At 57.0% G+C, this 14,915-nt stretch overlaps 1 protein-coding gene and 1 long non-coding RNA gene across 2 annotated transcripts; both read right to left on the bottom strand.

Annotated features, from left to right (window-relative positions):
* Window positions 1-43: 43 nt before the first annotated feature.
* DPP7 (dipeptidyl peptidase 7) lies at window positions 44-3,855 on the bottom strand. The gene is made up of 13 exons (XM_019756856.3): window positions 3,639-3,855; window positions 3,454-3,567; window positions 3,240-3,379; window positions 2,978-3,141; window positions 2,609-2,744; window positions 2,442-2,523; window positions 2,197-2,363; window positions 1,992-2,052; window positions 1,557-1,675; window positions 1,216-1,372; window positions 987-1,051; window positions 573-643; window positions 44-441 (listed from the first exon to the last, which is right to left on the bottom strand). The coding sequence occupies exons 1-13, from the start codon at window positions 3,718-3,720 to the stop codon at window positions 315-317; spliced, it is 1,485 nt and encodes a 494-aa protein (XP_019612415.3). The 5' UTR covers window positions 3,721-3,855; the 3' UTR covers window positions 44-314.
* Window positions 3,856-7,797: 3,942 nt separating this feature from the next.
* LOC141571216 (uncharacterized) lies at window positions 7,798-9,063 on the bottom strand. The gene is made up of 3 exons (XR_012496024.2): window positions 8,934-9,063; window positions 8,183-8,298; window positions 7,798-7,931 (listed from the first exon to the last, which is right to left on the bottom strand). It is a non-coding gene; the product is annotated as an uncharacterized LOC141571216 (long non-coding RNA).
* Between the last annotated feature and the right edge of the window lie 5,852 nt (window positions 9,064-14,915).

Genomic DNA, 14,915 nt, shown 5'->3' with positions numbered 1-14,915 from the left:
CTGGCCACGTGAAAGGCCACCCCCCCAAGCAGCAAACTTAGAGTTGAGGATTCTATTTTATTCAACATGTGGCTGATTTTGGGAGGTTGGGCAGTGTGTTCACCATGTCACACTCCCTCCTCCCCTGCAGGGACCACAGCTGAGACGAGGGGCTTGGCTGGGCCACCAGATGTTTATTCAGGCCCTAACCTCGGGTAAGGCCCTACTGAGCCTGGTGGCCGAGTGGGTGCAGGAAGATGGGCCTGGGTTCTTCACCCTGGAGTCCCTTGGAGATGTGCCCCTGTGAGTCCTGGTCCTAGCTGGGGGAGTGCCTCTTAGTCTCTGTGCCCTGTGTGCTGCAGCCGCTGCTCACGTCTGGCTGCTGCAACCCACTCGCGGATGATGCTGGCCTCCAGCTCACGTGCCTCCCGGACAGATGTGGGGTCTAACGGGTGGGACGCTCTGAGGAGCAGGCACAGGTTGGGGGAGTCACTCAGCATGGCAGGCAGACCTGAGGCTCACCCCCGTGCCCCAGCCCATACCCAGCCATGGGCCCAGACGGTGCAGTGCCCCCTCCCAGGGCAGGACCATACCTGAGGTCCAGGTGATGTGCTCCCCCGCGGATGGTGATGGCAAGGACTGATGCGCTCAGGTTACTCTGGATCTGTGTCAGTCAAAGGACATGCCGTGTGGAGTGCTAGCCCCAGGCCAGTCAGTCCCCCAGCCCTCCTGCGCGCCCCAGCTGTGGGGTGCAGCTAAAGCAGTAACATGGGGCAACTGTATAGCCTGGATTGGCCCCATCATAAGGGATAGGTGAGCCAGAGGCCAGGTCCCATTAAGTCAGGAAAAGAATCAGAAAGGGGAGAGGATGAAATAATGAAGGTGTGGACATTGGCAAAGGCAAAGTGGGTTCCTGGAGAAGATTCTGTGAACCCACAAGGACAACTCTGCACAGGACACTGCTACCATCTAAGGAGGCTCCAGTGGGTCAGCCCTGAGCGACTCACCCCACCCCCTGCCCAGGGGTCCAGGTCACCATTGGAGAAGATGATGTTGCTGGCGGCTCTGAGGTCTGAAAGGGACAGAGCAAGTGGTGTTGGGGGGATCGGGTACAGCACTCACATCTGGGAGCCGTCGGGCAGATCAGACCACAGTTTTGCCCTTGGGAGTGGGGAGAGCAGAGCTGGCTCAGAGCAGAGGGAAAGACACTACCCCTGACCCCACCCTGAAGCTCACCGGCCCCCCCGAAGCTGGTCTGCAGCCAGTCCCGCCGGGGCCACACGCCCCACGTGTCCAGGCAGTACTGCTGGCGGAGCTCCTCGCTGAATGGCAGGTTGGGAAATATATCCGTCACATTGTTACTGGAGAACGTCAAGCTGATCTCAGTGCAGGCCTGCGGGACCCCGCATGCTGGATCAGGCCGGTGGGTAGGGTGCCTCACTCAGCACGCAGCCTGGGCAGCCCCAGGCCCCCACCCCATTTCAGGCAGTTCCAGGCCCTCCCCTCCATACCTGGTAGTCTCAGCACCCACCCCATCCCTGGCAGTCCTGGCCCCCCCCCCCCCCCCGCTTCTATACCTGGTAGTCCCAGGCCTTGGCGTCGGGGCCCAAGCCACAGCCTGTGGGGTCTGCACAGGCCTGGTACAGCCGGTAGATGTCATAACAGGGCTCGGTGCCCGAGGAGTTGTACACCAGTCCTGCGGGGAGAGGGGAGCTAAGGCCAAGCGCCTGGACACCCACCCTGCCCCTCAAGGTCCTGCAGGCGTCAGGGGCTCGGGGGTGTGCACTGTCAGCTCCTGCCATCCCTGCCTGGACCTCCCAGAGCCCCTGGGAGCAGTGACCCCCAGGCTGGGCCAGGAGGGGGATGGCCATTTCCTACCTAAAAACAATGGCAGGGGTGTCCTGGGCCCTGAGGTCCCCTTGGGATCCCCGATGCCCCACAGCCCTTGCCCGCTCCTCAGACCATCTGCCCCCACACTCTGCACCCGGCCCAGGGCTGAGGGACAGACGCACCTGCCAGCGCTCGGAGACCCTGGATCCTCTGGCTCTCACTGAGCAGCCGGTCGCAGCCGACCTGGGGATGCAGCGTGGCACCTCAACACGAGACGCCCCTGCGCGGCCTGCAGCCCGTTCCCCAGCTCGCCCCTGGTCCCACACTGCAGAGTAGGAGGTGGCCCTGGGGCTGGCCCTTCCCTGGGCATGGGAAGAGGTGCCTCACCTGGACGGGGTTGGCAGGGAGGCTCCCCATGAAATCGGTGGGGTACGGGTAGTCCATCATGGCCAGCACGGTGAAGGCGTTCCGAGCAAACCCGAACAGCTGGGCCAGGTCCTTCCGGCCCGTGAGTGGTTGGCAGGTGCCAAGCTCCTGGCTGACCACCTTGTAGGCTGCCAGGAGTGGGCAGGACAAGGGCCTTTAGAGGCTGCTGGCACGTGGGGGGTGGGGGAGGGGGGAAGCCTCCTCACCTCCCTGGAGGAACAAGTCTTTGATCTGCCGGAACGCATCCCGCACAGCCTGGGCACACTTGGGACTCTGGTCCTCAAAGTCCTGGAGAACAGACCAATTGTGGCGGCAGCCCCCATGCCTGGGCGGGCCATGCCCCAACCCCCACCCCACGCCCTCACTCACTCACCACAGAGACGGCTCGGAAGAACTGGTGGGGGTCACCAACACCTGCCACCGACACCACGGGGGCACTGGCGGCCAGTGCCCCCGCCACGAGGTAGGGGTACTTCATCCTCATGTAGGCGCTGAGCATCCCCCCATAGCTGGTCGGGGTGCAGGGTCAAGGCTGTGGCCCTCCCGCCATGGCACCCTCCAGCCCCAGGGCCACAGCAACTCAGGCAGCAACCTGTCACCAGCCGGACCCACGCCACCAACGCCCCCATTCCTCTTGCCCTCCTCAGCCCCCAGCGCCCCCAAGAAGGACCAGAACACCACAGTATTCTGGCCCTGGGGCCAGGTGCACATGTGTTCCTCGGAAAGGAGATAGAGGACCCACCTCCCGCCGAAGGCAATGACTGGGGAGTCCTGGGCCCCGAGGTCACGCCGCAGTGCTCCGATCAGCCTGGCGAAATCGGCCAGGGCCTGCTCCACGGTCAGCAGCTCTGTGTGCCCACGCCATGTGGACTGCTCGCCAAACGGCAGCGACTTTCCATAGTAGCGCTGTGGGCAGGCAATGGGCAGACACTGACCCCACGCCCACCGCACCCACCAGCCTGCCCCTGGCCCACCGCGCTGCCAGGTACCCGCAGGGTACCCACGTGCTCTGCAAACACGACCAGGGCTGCCTGCTGCGCTGCCAGCTCCAGGATGAACCCCGAGTTGTTGGCGAAGGACCACACATCGCCCTCATTGCCCGTGTAGAAGAACAGGGGCCCCTCGCTCCTTTTCCAGAACTTGTCTGTCGGGTGAAGAAGAGCGGGGTGAGGTGTGGGACAGAACGCCCCGGGGCCAGGCATCCCTGGGCAACCTCACCTGACACCAGGAACCTCTGGCGGAAGGTCTTGTTGCCAAACCTCTCAAAGTTGAAATGGTCCAGAAACTGCTCAAAGTAGTCTTCCCGGAAGTCAGGGTCTGGGGCTCTGTGGGCTGGAGGGGCGATGCTCAGCGGACGTGGCCCCCAGGGGCGGTAGGGGGAGGGCCCGCGGGGCAGCACTTACCCCTGGCCTCTAGGCGGAGCAGCCCCAGCGCCAGCAGCAGGGCGAGGGCCCAGGGCAGCGCCAGTCGTGCCTGGGGACTCATGTCTGCTATGACCGGCGTGAGCAGGTCATATGACTGCCAGGGATCGCAATCACGTGACAGCTTGCACAGGGCTGTCAGCAGGGTTGGCCCTTCCCTCCCCTGGCAGCTTCTGTTGTCTTTCAGTTCATTGCTCAAGCTTCCTGGCAGCCACTGTGTCACCACGGAGACAGTTGCCATGGGGACACATTACACAGGGCGAGAGCTCAAGGACCTGGCACTGGGGCAGGAAACGTGCCCAGCCAGCCTGTCTTCCAGTGGCCACTGCTGAAGGCCTGGCCTTCCCCACACCTCCCTGCTGGTTGCCCAGGCTGGTCCTCCTCGAGCTGGGTGCCAGGTGGACAGGTCACCAGCACACACCTGGGCAAGAAGTGACCTGCCCCACTGCCCAGGCCCTCCCAGGCTCTCTGCCACGGGGGAAGGGCAGCTCTGAGAGTCAGGTCTGGGAAAGCCTCCAGAGGAGAGAGGGATGGAGGGAGGGAGCCTTGGGAAGACGGGGTGGCCCGAATGTCCCATGCATAGGGCAGTGGCCCTGAGAAATGAGCTTGTCCAAGTGACACCAAGGGTCTGTATGGGGGATAGGTGAGGGCCCTGGAGCCCAGTCGGGGTCAGGCGGCCAAGAGGGTCGGCCAAGGCCTCTGCTGGGAGCTTGGCTCCTCCCTCCTCCCTGTCTGGCCAGTCCTTCACTGGCTCCTCAGTGACGCAGGGGTCCCAGGACCTGCCAATGCTGAGTACAGAGGAGCCACCTTGCACCTGGCGTCCAGTCTAGAACCGGAGTGAGGGGACCAGACCTGCAGAGTCACCCCCGCCCTAGGCTACAGAGGGAGGGGGCATCACTGATCCCCACTCCCAAGACTGTCCCTGGCCAGTGTGACCCCCCAGTCTCTGCCCAGGCCCGGCCTGTCTGAGGCTGGGACAGCCCTGACCTGGGCTGGGGCGCTGGGCTCTTGCTGCAGCTTGGGGACCAAGGCCCCTGGCCAGGTTGGGGCTCAGTGGGAGGATAGGCCACTTGAGTCAGCCCTTTGGCTATGCCTCACATGGTCCCAAGACCATCACTGAGGCAACCAGTAGTGACAATGACTGTCCATCATGTCACACCACCCCATGGGTGTGGTCACCCTGTGGTCACTCAGTGCCACACCACAGGCCCTGTCCCCATCCTATGTGATATTTCCCCATCCCTGTGACCCCATGTCCCGGTGTCCCTGTCCCTGTGTCACTATGTCCCCATGTTCCTCTGTTCCTGTCCCCATGGACCTGTGTTCCCGTCCGTGTGTCTCCTTCCCTGTGTCCCGGTGTCCCCCATGTCTCCGTGTCCCTGCCCCTTTGTACCTACCCTCGTATCCCCTTCCCTGTGTCTCCATGTCCCCATATCCCCATCCCTGTGTCCCCATGTCCCTGTGTCCCCGTCCCCGTGTCCCCATCTCCATGTCCCCGTTCCTGTGTCCCTGTCCCCGTGTCCCCATGTCCCCATGTCCTTGTCCCTGTGTCCCCATGTCCCCATCCTCATGTCTCTGTGTCTCCAGGTTCCAATGTCCCCGTGTCCCTTTGTCCCTGTTCCTGTGTCCCCGTACCACCCAGGGCTACCTGTGTTAAGTAGAGAGCTGCCCTCTGAGGGCCCCCATGGCCTCTGCATGGTGGGGGCCAGGACCAGAGACAAAACCTGCAGCCCCTTTTTCCCGGATGGCAGGCTGATCCCGTCCCTGTCCCCTCAGCTCAGGAGCCTGACCCCAAGCCCCCACCGCAGACCCGCCGTGTTGCCCCCTCCAGACCCTGCAGGTGGCTCCTCCACGCCTGGGTGGCACCAGAGAGGCCCAGAGGTGCATTTTCATCTCCTCTCGGACTGTCCTGCCACACCTGGTGGCCCTGAGTGTGCAGGTACGTTTGGGGGTCCAGAAGTGCTCCTCTCAGCTGCATGGGGCAAGTAACTTTGTAACAGTCCACAGATTTGGGGAGCCAGGCTTGGTCTCCACCACGACCCGCTCTGCCCCTTTTACACCTCCAAGCTGCCAGCAACGGGGGTGAGAATGGGGCCGGGGACCCTTAAGCAGGCCCGGTGCTCTCAGCTGTAACCCACACTACACTGGGTATGGCCACGCTCGTGTGCACGTTAAATTATACCCTGGCAGCCAGTTTGCAAACCGCTGGCTGTAAGTACGTCCGCAATGTTGTGCAATAGCATCGTTATCCGGTTCCCAAACAGGCTCATCATCCCAAAAAGCTTCACCCACTAACAACACCCACCCGCCTTCTGCAGCAGCTGCTAACCTGATCTGCCCACTCTAGAGACCTCATGGATGTGACTGTTTTGACAGGCTCGTTTCACTTGGCACAATGTCCTCAGGCCCTCCACGTCATGGCAGGTACCTGGACATCCCATTGCATGTAGATACCATGTTTTCCTTATGCATTCACCCATCGGTGGACATTTGGGTAGTTTCTCCCTTTTGTCTGTGGTGAATCACTGCACGAGGACAGACGTGAGCTGCCTGGCTTCACATGGCCTGACGCTCATGGCCACAGCAGTGAGCTGGGCTCAGTGATCTGGGAACGGGTCCCCTGCTGGCTGCGGGGGGGCCAGGCCCAGAAACATGCAAATGAACTGCAGGGGAGAGGACTGGAACCTCCACCAACACCCTGCAGCAAAGGGAAAATGCTGGAGTGCCCCACACTCATGTCCAGGGAGCGAGGGTGCGTGTCACAGGCCCAACAGGAGCACAAAAGCGTTAGAACCACGTCCCAAGAACACAGCCCTGAGAACACTGCTGCAGGCCTGGCCCCGGCCGCCCGGCTCATCCTCAGCACTTATGGCAAAGGTGCCAGACTCAGCGACAACGTGGACGCAGTGCTCGTCCTCGACCTCTCAGCCAGTCCTCCACGGTGGGTGGGCCCAGGGACATCACCCCCGGGGACAGGAAGGAGGCCGACCCGCGAGGTGCAGTGTCTGCTTTTCAACGTCCACGTAAGCCGCGAACACATGCTCCTTGGACAGATTCAAAGACTCAAGGGGGCGGTCAAGAGATTCGGGTCCGGCCAAAACAAAGCACCGTCGAAGAAACATCTAGGGACCAGCGCTGAGTGGGAGACGTGTCCAGGGGACAAGTGGAAGGGCCTCACCGCCGATTCTTGCACCAAAGGGAGGGGGACGTTCACCCCTGACCGTGCAGGCCCTCCCTGGACGCCAGATGGGACCGTGGACGTCACGAGTGTGGGCCCGCGACTTTCTCGGGGGACGTGCCACATTCTGCTTTCCCACGGTTATGAGTCCGTGTGTCAGAGAGCGGCCGAAAGAAGCCAAGGGAACGCGAGTCAGCTTTACGAAGAGGAAATTCGCTCTCTTGCACACAGACCCTGGAGAGGCAGCGGGGGCGGCCCCGCAGGGTGTGAGGCCAGTGCTGGCCCAGCATCCTCTCCAGCAGCGGCGCCCACCCCCACACCTGAGGAGCGACACAGGGCGTCCCTAGGCGCAGAGCACCCCGGTCTCAGAGGCCATCTCCCGGGACCGCTCTCCGCAGAGAGCATGCTTCCTGGTCCCCTGCGGGCCTCCCGAACGCCCTCTAGTCTCCACGGCCCCTCGCCTCCTTCCCACCCCAACTAGGACTAGGCCTGGCTCCTCCTCCACCCTCTCTAGAAGACACCCGGTCCCTGGGGGCTCCCACACCTGACTCTGATCCTGACACCACCACCCACGTCTCCTGACGCCCCAGGCACCTCACACAGGTGTGGCAGGTCCAGAAAGGACCACCCGATGTTCCCAACCCGGCCCTTCTCAGCCTCCATTGGCCCCTCCCCCAGGGGCGCTCCCTCCCCTCACAGACCCGGTCCTGCCCAGACTTCTCCAAGCGCCGGCTCTCCCAGTCCAGACAGCTGGGCTCTGCCGCCTCCTGCCGTCCACTCCTGACTCTGCCGCCGTGTCCACCCAGCGCCCAGAGCGTCTTCACAGTGAGAATCGGACATCCTGCCCCCGCTGACGGAGCCTCCAGGGCTGCCTGCGCTGCCCCCTGCCCCCTGCCCCGTGCAGGCGCTTGTGGGATCCCAGCTCCCCATCCTCAGCCTTCAGACTGCAGTTCAGTGTCCCGCCCCGACCGAAGGGCCGGGCCCAGGTTCTCTCTCAGGGCATCGGCTCTCCCCCTTGTAGGACACACACGCGGCCACCTGCCTGCTCGTTTGTTCCTGGCGTCTCACCTGCCTCTCCCTCCCGCCAGCCTGCAGCTCTGCGAGAGAAGGGACGGTCTGTTTCGTTCTTTACCACCTAAGCAGCAGGTGTGCAATGCAGAACGACGGGAAGAACACCCCTCCCTCCTTCCCCACGCCCTGTCCACCCAGCCCAGAACAAGCGATGGCAGCACGCCAGACACTCGGGAAGAAAAAGAACTCTCCCCAACCTGTCTGAATACTACGTCCTGTTCCGACGCTTCCGGAACGGACCCCGGATACAACTGCACCTACAGCTCACTGGCAGTACCTGAGGCAGCACTCCCGGGACGTCTTCTGGGTTAGCCTCTGCCTTCTGGGGAGCTGGCAGGACGGGTGGGTTTGCTGGCCTCATCTTCTGCTCGTCCGCCGACCTGCCGTTCGGAGCTGAACAGAGAACACGTGTCACCTCACGTATGCCACAAGGCTGTCAGGAGACTCCAAGTGCTTCCCAGACCACAGCGAGACATCAAAGGACACCAGGACACCTCGGGAAAGCCACTGACCTGAGTTCAAGAACGGCCAAAGAGAATCGACCCTTTCTCCAAGCGCTTGGCAGCTTCTGTCCTTACCCCCAACCCACAACCCCAACTATTTCCCACCCAGGAAGTACAAATGGTGGCCGACAGGCAGATTACTTGGCGACCTGCAGCAGCTCCTTAGCTTCCCTCCTAAAATTAGCAACCTGAGAAGAATTCAGGACTTGCGTCCTCTCTGGGACTCTGCCCGGTCGCGGCCCGACACGGCCACGTGTGTTGACATTCACGGGATGCACTGAGAGGAAGTGCGCCACCTCAGGATGGAGGACACCGAGGCCAGCCCTCCACCACTCAGGAGGCCGTCACGTCGTCACACGGACATCGTGGTCTAGCAAGGTGGCTAGAAACACCTCTTCTGCCCTGGATTTCCGGCCAGATCGTTGCCCTTTATGTCCCCTGGAGCTGTGAGGTCCAGGGCAAGACCGTCCTGCCAGTGAGGCTCAGTGACAACGCGAGTCGTCTAGGCGCTCAGGGAGCTGATACCTTTCCACTGGTCCGCCACGCTGATGTAGGACAGGAGTCCACCAAGCCCCAGAAACGCCAGCACGAGGAGAATCACGTTCCGCTGTAATCGCGACAACTGCTTCCATTTCTGAGGGAGGGACGGAGTGACTCTGTTTACTGGAAAGAGCAGGCCTGGCAATCTCTCCAACTGTAACAAACTCGCTGAGGACAATGAGTAATTCAGAAGGTCCCGTGTGCAGTCCTGTTGTTTTGCACTGGGGCAAGTTCCCTGTCCGTGGGGGTGACAGGCCGGGCCCAGGCCCCACGTGACTAGCTAATGCAGCGGTACACGTGAGAGGAGAATGGATACAGACAGGGACACCACTTCTGTCCAGTCCATGGGCGGCGGAGAGGGAGCCCGCCATTCGTGTGTTGGGGCTCAGGCCCCGGCTGGGTATGGCGTCTGCCCAGATGTCGCGCGGGGACGCCCTGCGGCCCGAGAGCAGCAGGAACATACCGGCGGTTAAGCCGGCGGTGCTGAGCTGGTGGCAGCCGTGGAGAACTCACAGCCGGGAACCTCTAGTGTCTCAATACAGGGTCTTAAGAAGCAACTGTCTCGCTTTTTCTTTCTCGATCCCCCTTGTGGCCAAGGTCAGATGAAGTCAGGCCACAGGACTTGACCTCTTATCAAAATTTCCCCCGTGCTGGGATTTTGTGGGTTAAACTGAAGGTGTGTGCAGTTGAGTCAGGGTGCATCTTCCTTCTTCTTCCACTGGAGGAGGAGCCGGTGACCCGCTTGTCCCTACAGTGGCCAAGCAGCACTGATGGGCAGGACATCGACTAACTGTAACACAGGCAACTCAGAGAGAAACTGATGGTTGCTCCCTGATGGTAATAGGTCTTGAAGCCCAGAACCTAGATCTGAGATCAGGCCATGACATTCAGTCCCAGGATCTAGAATTAGGCAGCTTCGACCTCACTGCACCCCTTTTTGAGCCTGGTCACAGATCCTTGTTTTCTCTGTAGCATTTGTACAGGTTTACCAAGAAATTTCTGTGATGGCCAGCATGTGTCCTTGGTCAGCTAAGAGGAAACCAAGGACTGTGGGGGTTTCCGTGCCAGCGCTGGTTCATGGATTCAGACTGCTTTATCGGGCTTTTAGAGCAGTGGCGCCGTCGGTGACTGCTAGGGTCAGAGACAATTCTGAACCCCGTTCTCCAGTTGCTTTATTCCCGCTGTGGAACCTATAGCTCAAAGTATGGGTGAAGAGGGGACCAGTTGTCCTAGCTGGAAGTTTTCTTAATAGCCTATACTTGTGTGATTTTGGAAATTTCTGACTATTCTTTTTAAGGAAGTGTGATTTCTTGGAGGGATAGGAATTTTAAAAATATGGAAATCTCTACCAATTATTCTGAATACACGGCTGTTACTGTGCAGTAGGTCTAACCCTGAGGCCTGTACAAGGCGTAGCCTAGTAGAACATAGAGTGCATTTGAAGACGTATCATTTACTGTAATAGCAATGAGTACATTTGGTGCCCCTCGATATGTACAAGTTCCTTGAGTGGGATGAACCACTTACTGCAAAGCAGTGTGAGAACAAACCGACTATGGTCATTGTCCCCAGGGCACTCCTGACCCACTAGGTCTTGTAACAGGACCACACTGACCTCAGTGGACACATTTTGTTGAAATGAGGTCAAGGTCCAATTTCTGTGATTGAAATTTGGGACCGTCAACGATGCAAAGAAAACTTAAGTAGCAGAAAGGGCCCCTGGGGCAGGGTCTTCGGAGTGGGGTCGGGGAGGGGTGCCAGGTGTTTGGGGAGGCCAGCCCCCCAGCAGGTTCCTGGGAGGCCCTCACTGTTACCAGTCACCCCACGGAGCAGAAACCCTGGAGCTCGTTCCTTGGTAAGGACAGCAGCCGGTGACATTTCCCGCAGGACATCACTCACAGAACCCAGCGTCGGGCCAGGTTTCTCAGAGACCGTGCTACAATAAGACAAGGCCATTTCGTGGTCTTGTCTAACACAGACAAGGTCACCCTGCCACCCGAAAGGGACCTCGGTCATGCAGTTACCCCTGTGTCCTGCCAGTGTCCAGTCTGAGGCAGAGTCTTCTCCCAACCAAAGCTCAAGTCCTATAATAGTCCTTCCTGACACCCCCGTCCTAAGACACCGCAGGCCCCCCAGGTGCCATGCAGAATAAGAAACCCACTTGTTAAGGGCAGTTGTGTTTGGCTGAAGGGCCATGACGGAGCTGGAACTTCACTGCCTTAGAATGGGCCCCTCACCTCGGTACTGGGGGGCACCTGAGACCCCTGCTGCCCTGCCCGCCACGGTACCCCCTGCCTTGAGTGGGAAGCAAGTTCACACTGCGTGGAGTTCTGGTGTTTCACTGACACCCTCAGCATTGTGTGTGTGTGTGTGTGTGTGTGTGTGTGTTCCTAGGCATAAGACCTCTGGGGCTGTAGTTGCAGGATTAGAGCTGTATTTTAACTTGGTGAAACTATTTTCTGGCTTCGAACATCTGATTCTCTAGTGTGTACGTCTGTCTGTCTGCTTTCTAACGTGTCGGATGTTGCTTGTCAGTCTGTCCTCAAGCTGACCTCCAGAGCTAAGACACTCGCCAGGTTTTTTCTCAGACCCGTCCTTTGCCCCAGTCACCATCTCAAAACCTTCCTGGGACTTCTTACTCCATCTTGGGTGTGTGTTCCTGAGAGCTGTTTTCCTTTTAGCTTCTGTGAGAATCTGGTTTTGTCTGACCACTGATAAGTGACCAAAAAAACCCAGAAAATGACCCACTACTATGATCTACCATTCTGTTATTTCTGACTCCCGTGATCTGCTAACAAGTAAGGAAAAACAAGACTCTCTTCCTTTTCATAAAACCCTGTGGTTCAAACTTCCTGTTTCCCTGCCTTAAATACCCTCCATCTTCACACACAAGCCAGGATGTGCACATGGCCGGCTGGGTCTGCTCAGGCTGGTACTGGGTTGCAGCCCTTTTCCTCCTTTCCCCAAATAAATCTTTTTTGATGATGGAAACCTAGTCAATATTATTGCTCAGTTCACACATCCCACACACACTGCTCTGCGGGTTGTTCCAGAGACGCCCTCACGCATCCCTCCCTGCACAACCGGTTACCAGGCATCGGGTGGAGTCCCAAGGACCCAAGTGCAGGGACGGCATCAAGCTGTCACAGCACAGCTGAGTGCAGGAGCCCACCCTGGAGAGCTGGTTCAAGGGGCAGATTCTGGGCCTGCCCCAGGGTGCCTGACCCACCAGGTTATCGCAGGCTCCTGTCACGCCCTGGTAGAGAGTTGGCCCTAACCTCCTCAGATCTTCCTTGTAGACAAGCCATCTTCTTAAAATGCAGATGCTGACTTCCAGGGTCTGGGGGAGGCCTGAGGTTCTCAAGTTCCCACATAGTCCTGGGGGTGCTGCTGCTACTGCTGGTCCACAAGGCTGCACTTGGAACCCCAGGCTTGATTAGGAGAGCTCAGGCCTTGAGAAAGAGAAAAGGGATATGGAAGGGAGGAAACCGTCAGCCTAACAGAAGAAACTGTGTAGCAGAGAACCTTGCAGTTCCCAGCCAGGCAGGATGGATGAACAAAACCCACAGCTAGACATATCTTTGTGATGTTTCAGAGTTCCACGAGCCAGTGAAGGTCTCAAAAGAATCCCGAGGGGAAAACAGTTCAGCCAGAGGAGCACTGATCCATCCGATTAGCATCAGGCTGCTCGTTGGTCACCCTGATGTCAGAAAACAAAGAAGCGCCTTCCAAACCCTGAGGAGGAATCGTGGGACTCTCTGTCCCTGCTCATATTTTCAGTCTTTAAGTCGATCTCACTTGATACTAGCCACTCCAGCTCTCTTATGGTTGCTGTTTGCGTGGTATATAGTTTTCCAATATAGCAATTAAAACATATATGTACCTGTCCACTGAAAAATAATATCAACCAGGTATTTCATTGATATTTCAAAAGGATTTATTTGGGCAAAAGAAAAGGTTGCACCCCAGCACATGCTGACACGGTGAGCCACGCTGGGCTGCATGCCAAGATGGAGAAGTATTTATATAAGAGAAAAGGAATTTAATGGAAGGCGAACTTAGAATTATAGAGCTTTATGATAAACATAGGGTTCTTCCTAAGCAATTATATGGAGCACGAGAACTTCCATAAGCCTAGCTTCTCCCACAGACCTTTCTGACTGGTTATGTTTCCTTAAAGTTTGAGTCCATCTTTATCACACATAACAACAGGGTCCAAAAACACATGAAGCAAAAAATTACAGAAGTGAAGACAGAAACAGACGATTCAAATTTGCAGTGATGGATAGACAAGTAGGCAGAATATCAGCAAGGGTTAAGGAAACGTGAACGATGCTAGCAACCAACCTGACCTAACTGGCATCTACAGAACACTCGACCCAACGGCAGCAGGTTGTATGTTCTGCTCAAGGATATAGAGGGCGTCTTCCAGGATAGACGATATGCTGGGCCATGAAACAAATCCACATAAAGTTAAAATGTTTGAAGTCGGGCCGGCCTGGTGGCTCAGGTGGTTGGAGCTCCATGCTCCTGACTCCGAGGGCTGCCGGTTCGGTTCCCACGTGGGCTAGTGGGCTCTCAAACGCAGGGCTGCCAGTTCAATTCCTTGAGTCCCGCAGGGGATGGTAGGCTCTGACCCCTGCAACTGGGGTTGAGCACGACACCTTGAGCTGAGCTGCCTCCCAGATGGCTCTGTTGTTGGTTGGAGCGTGGGCTCTCAACCACAAGGTTGCCAGTTCAATTCCTCGAGTCCCGCAAGGGATGGTGGGCAGCGCCCCCTGCAACTAAGACTGAACACGGCACCTTGAGCTGAGCTGCCGCTGAGCTCCTGGATGATTCAGTTGGTTGGAGTGCATCCTCTCAACCACAAGGTTGCCAGTTCGACTCCCGCAGGGAATGGTGGGCTGCACCCCCTGCAACTGGCGGCGGTGGCTGGACCTGGAGCTGGGCTGCACCCTCTGCAGCTGGGACTGAAAGGACAACAACTTGAAGCTGAACAGCACCCTCCGCGGGTAGGATTGAGGGAACAACAACTTGACTGGGAGGGGAGTCCTGGAAGTGCACACTGTTCCCCAGTGAAGTCCTGTTCCCCTTCCCCAATAAAATCTTTAAAAAAAATGTTTGAAGTCATGCAACATATTTTAACCACATAGAAGTAATATAGAAATAAAAAGAAATACTTTGGAAATCCATAAATGTTCTAAATGAACCAGAGGTCAAAGAAGAAATCACAAAGGAAATTAGAAAATATCTTGAACTGAATGGGAAAAAATGTCAAAATTTACAGTACGCAGCTAAAGCAGAACTTAGAGGAGAATATATAACTGTAGATGTTTATATTAGAAGAGATGAAAGATCTTGAAATTTGAAACCTACGTTTCTAAAGAAACATAGGAAAAAGGTGCAAATGAAATCTAAAGCAAGCAGAAGAAAAGAATAAATGTTAGAGAAGTCAGTAAAGTAGAAAGCAGAAAAATGACAGAGATAATCAGTGAAATGAAAGTTGTGTCTTTGGAAGATCAACAAAAGTGACAAATGTTTAGCTAGACTGATCTAGAAAAATAAAGTCTGGAATACAAGAGGGGACATCACTTCTGACCTTACAGATATATATATATGGAAATTGGATTAATAATTTTTAAGCTTTCCTTTTCCTCCACCACCACCCCCAAAAGTCTTAGGCTCAGGTGGTTTTACTGGTGAATTATACCACACATTTGAAGAAGGATTAATCCCAATCCTTCACAAACTCTTCCAGAAAATAGAAGAGGAGGAAATACTTCCCAGCTCATTCTGAGGCCAGTATCCCCTTTATACCAAAACCATACAAGAGCATCACAAGGAAACTACAGACCAATGTCCTCCATTAATATTCTCTACAAAATATTAGCAGACAAAATTCAGTAGCATGTAAAAAGGATTATATATCAAGACCAAGTGGGATTTAATTCAGAAATAGAAGGTTGG

Source organism: Rhinolophus sinicus, chromosome 16, assembly GCF_057876585.1.
Source record: "Rhinolophus sinicus isolate RSI-liver-muscle chromosome 16, RSI-T2T, whole genome shotgun sequence".
In the NCBI taxonomy this organism is placed as follows: Eukaryota; Metazoa; Chordata; class Mammalia; order Chiroptera; family Rhinolophidae; genus Rhinolophus; species Rhinolophus sinicus.
The sequence above is the reverse complement of the archived record's forward strand: the minus strand, read 5'-3'. Positions and strand labels throughout refer to the sequence as shown.

Excerpts from the sequence above, each read along its gene's own strand:
- DPP7 (XM_019756856.3), bottom strand. The coding sequence starts at position 3,720 with ATGAGTCCCCAGGCACGACTGGCGCTGCCCTGGGCCCTCGCCCTGCTG. Across the intron at positions 3,142-3,239 it reads TGGTCGTGTTTGCAGAGCAC|CGCTACTATGGAAAGTCGCT; the intron begins GTGGGTACCCTG and ends GCCTGCCCACAG. Across the intron at positions 1,052-1,215 it reads GACCAGCTTCGGGGGGGCCG|ACCTCAGAGCCGCCAGCAAC; the intron begins GTGAGCTTCAGG and ends TGTCCCTTTCAG.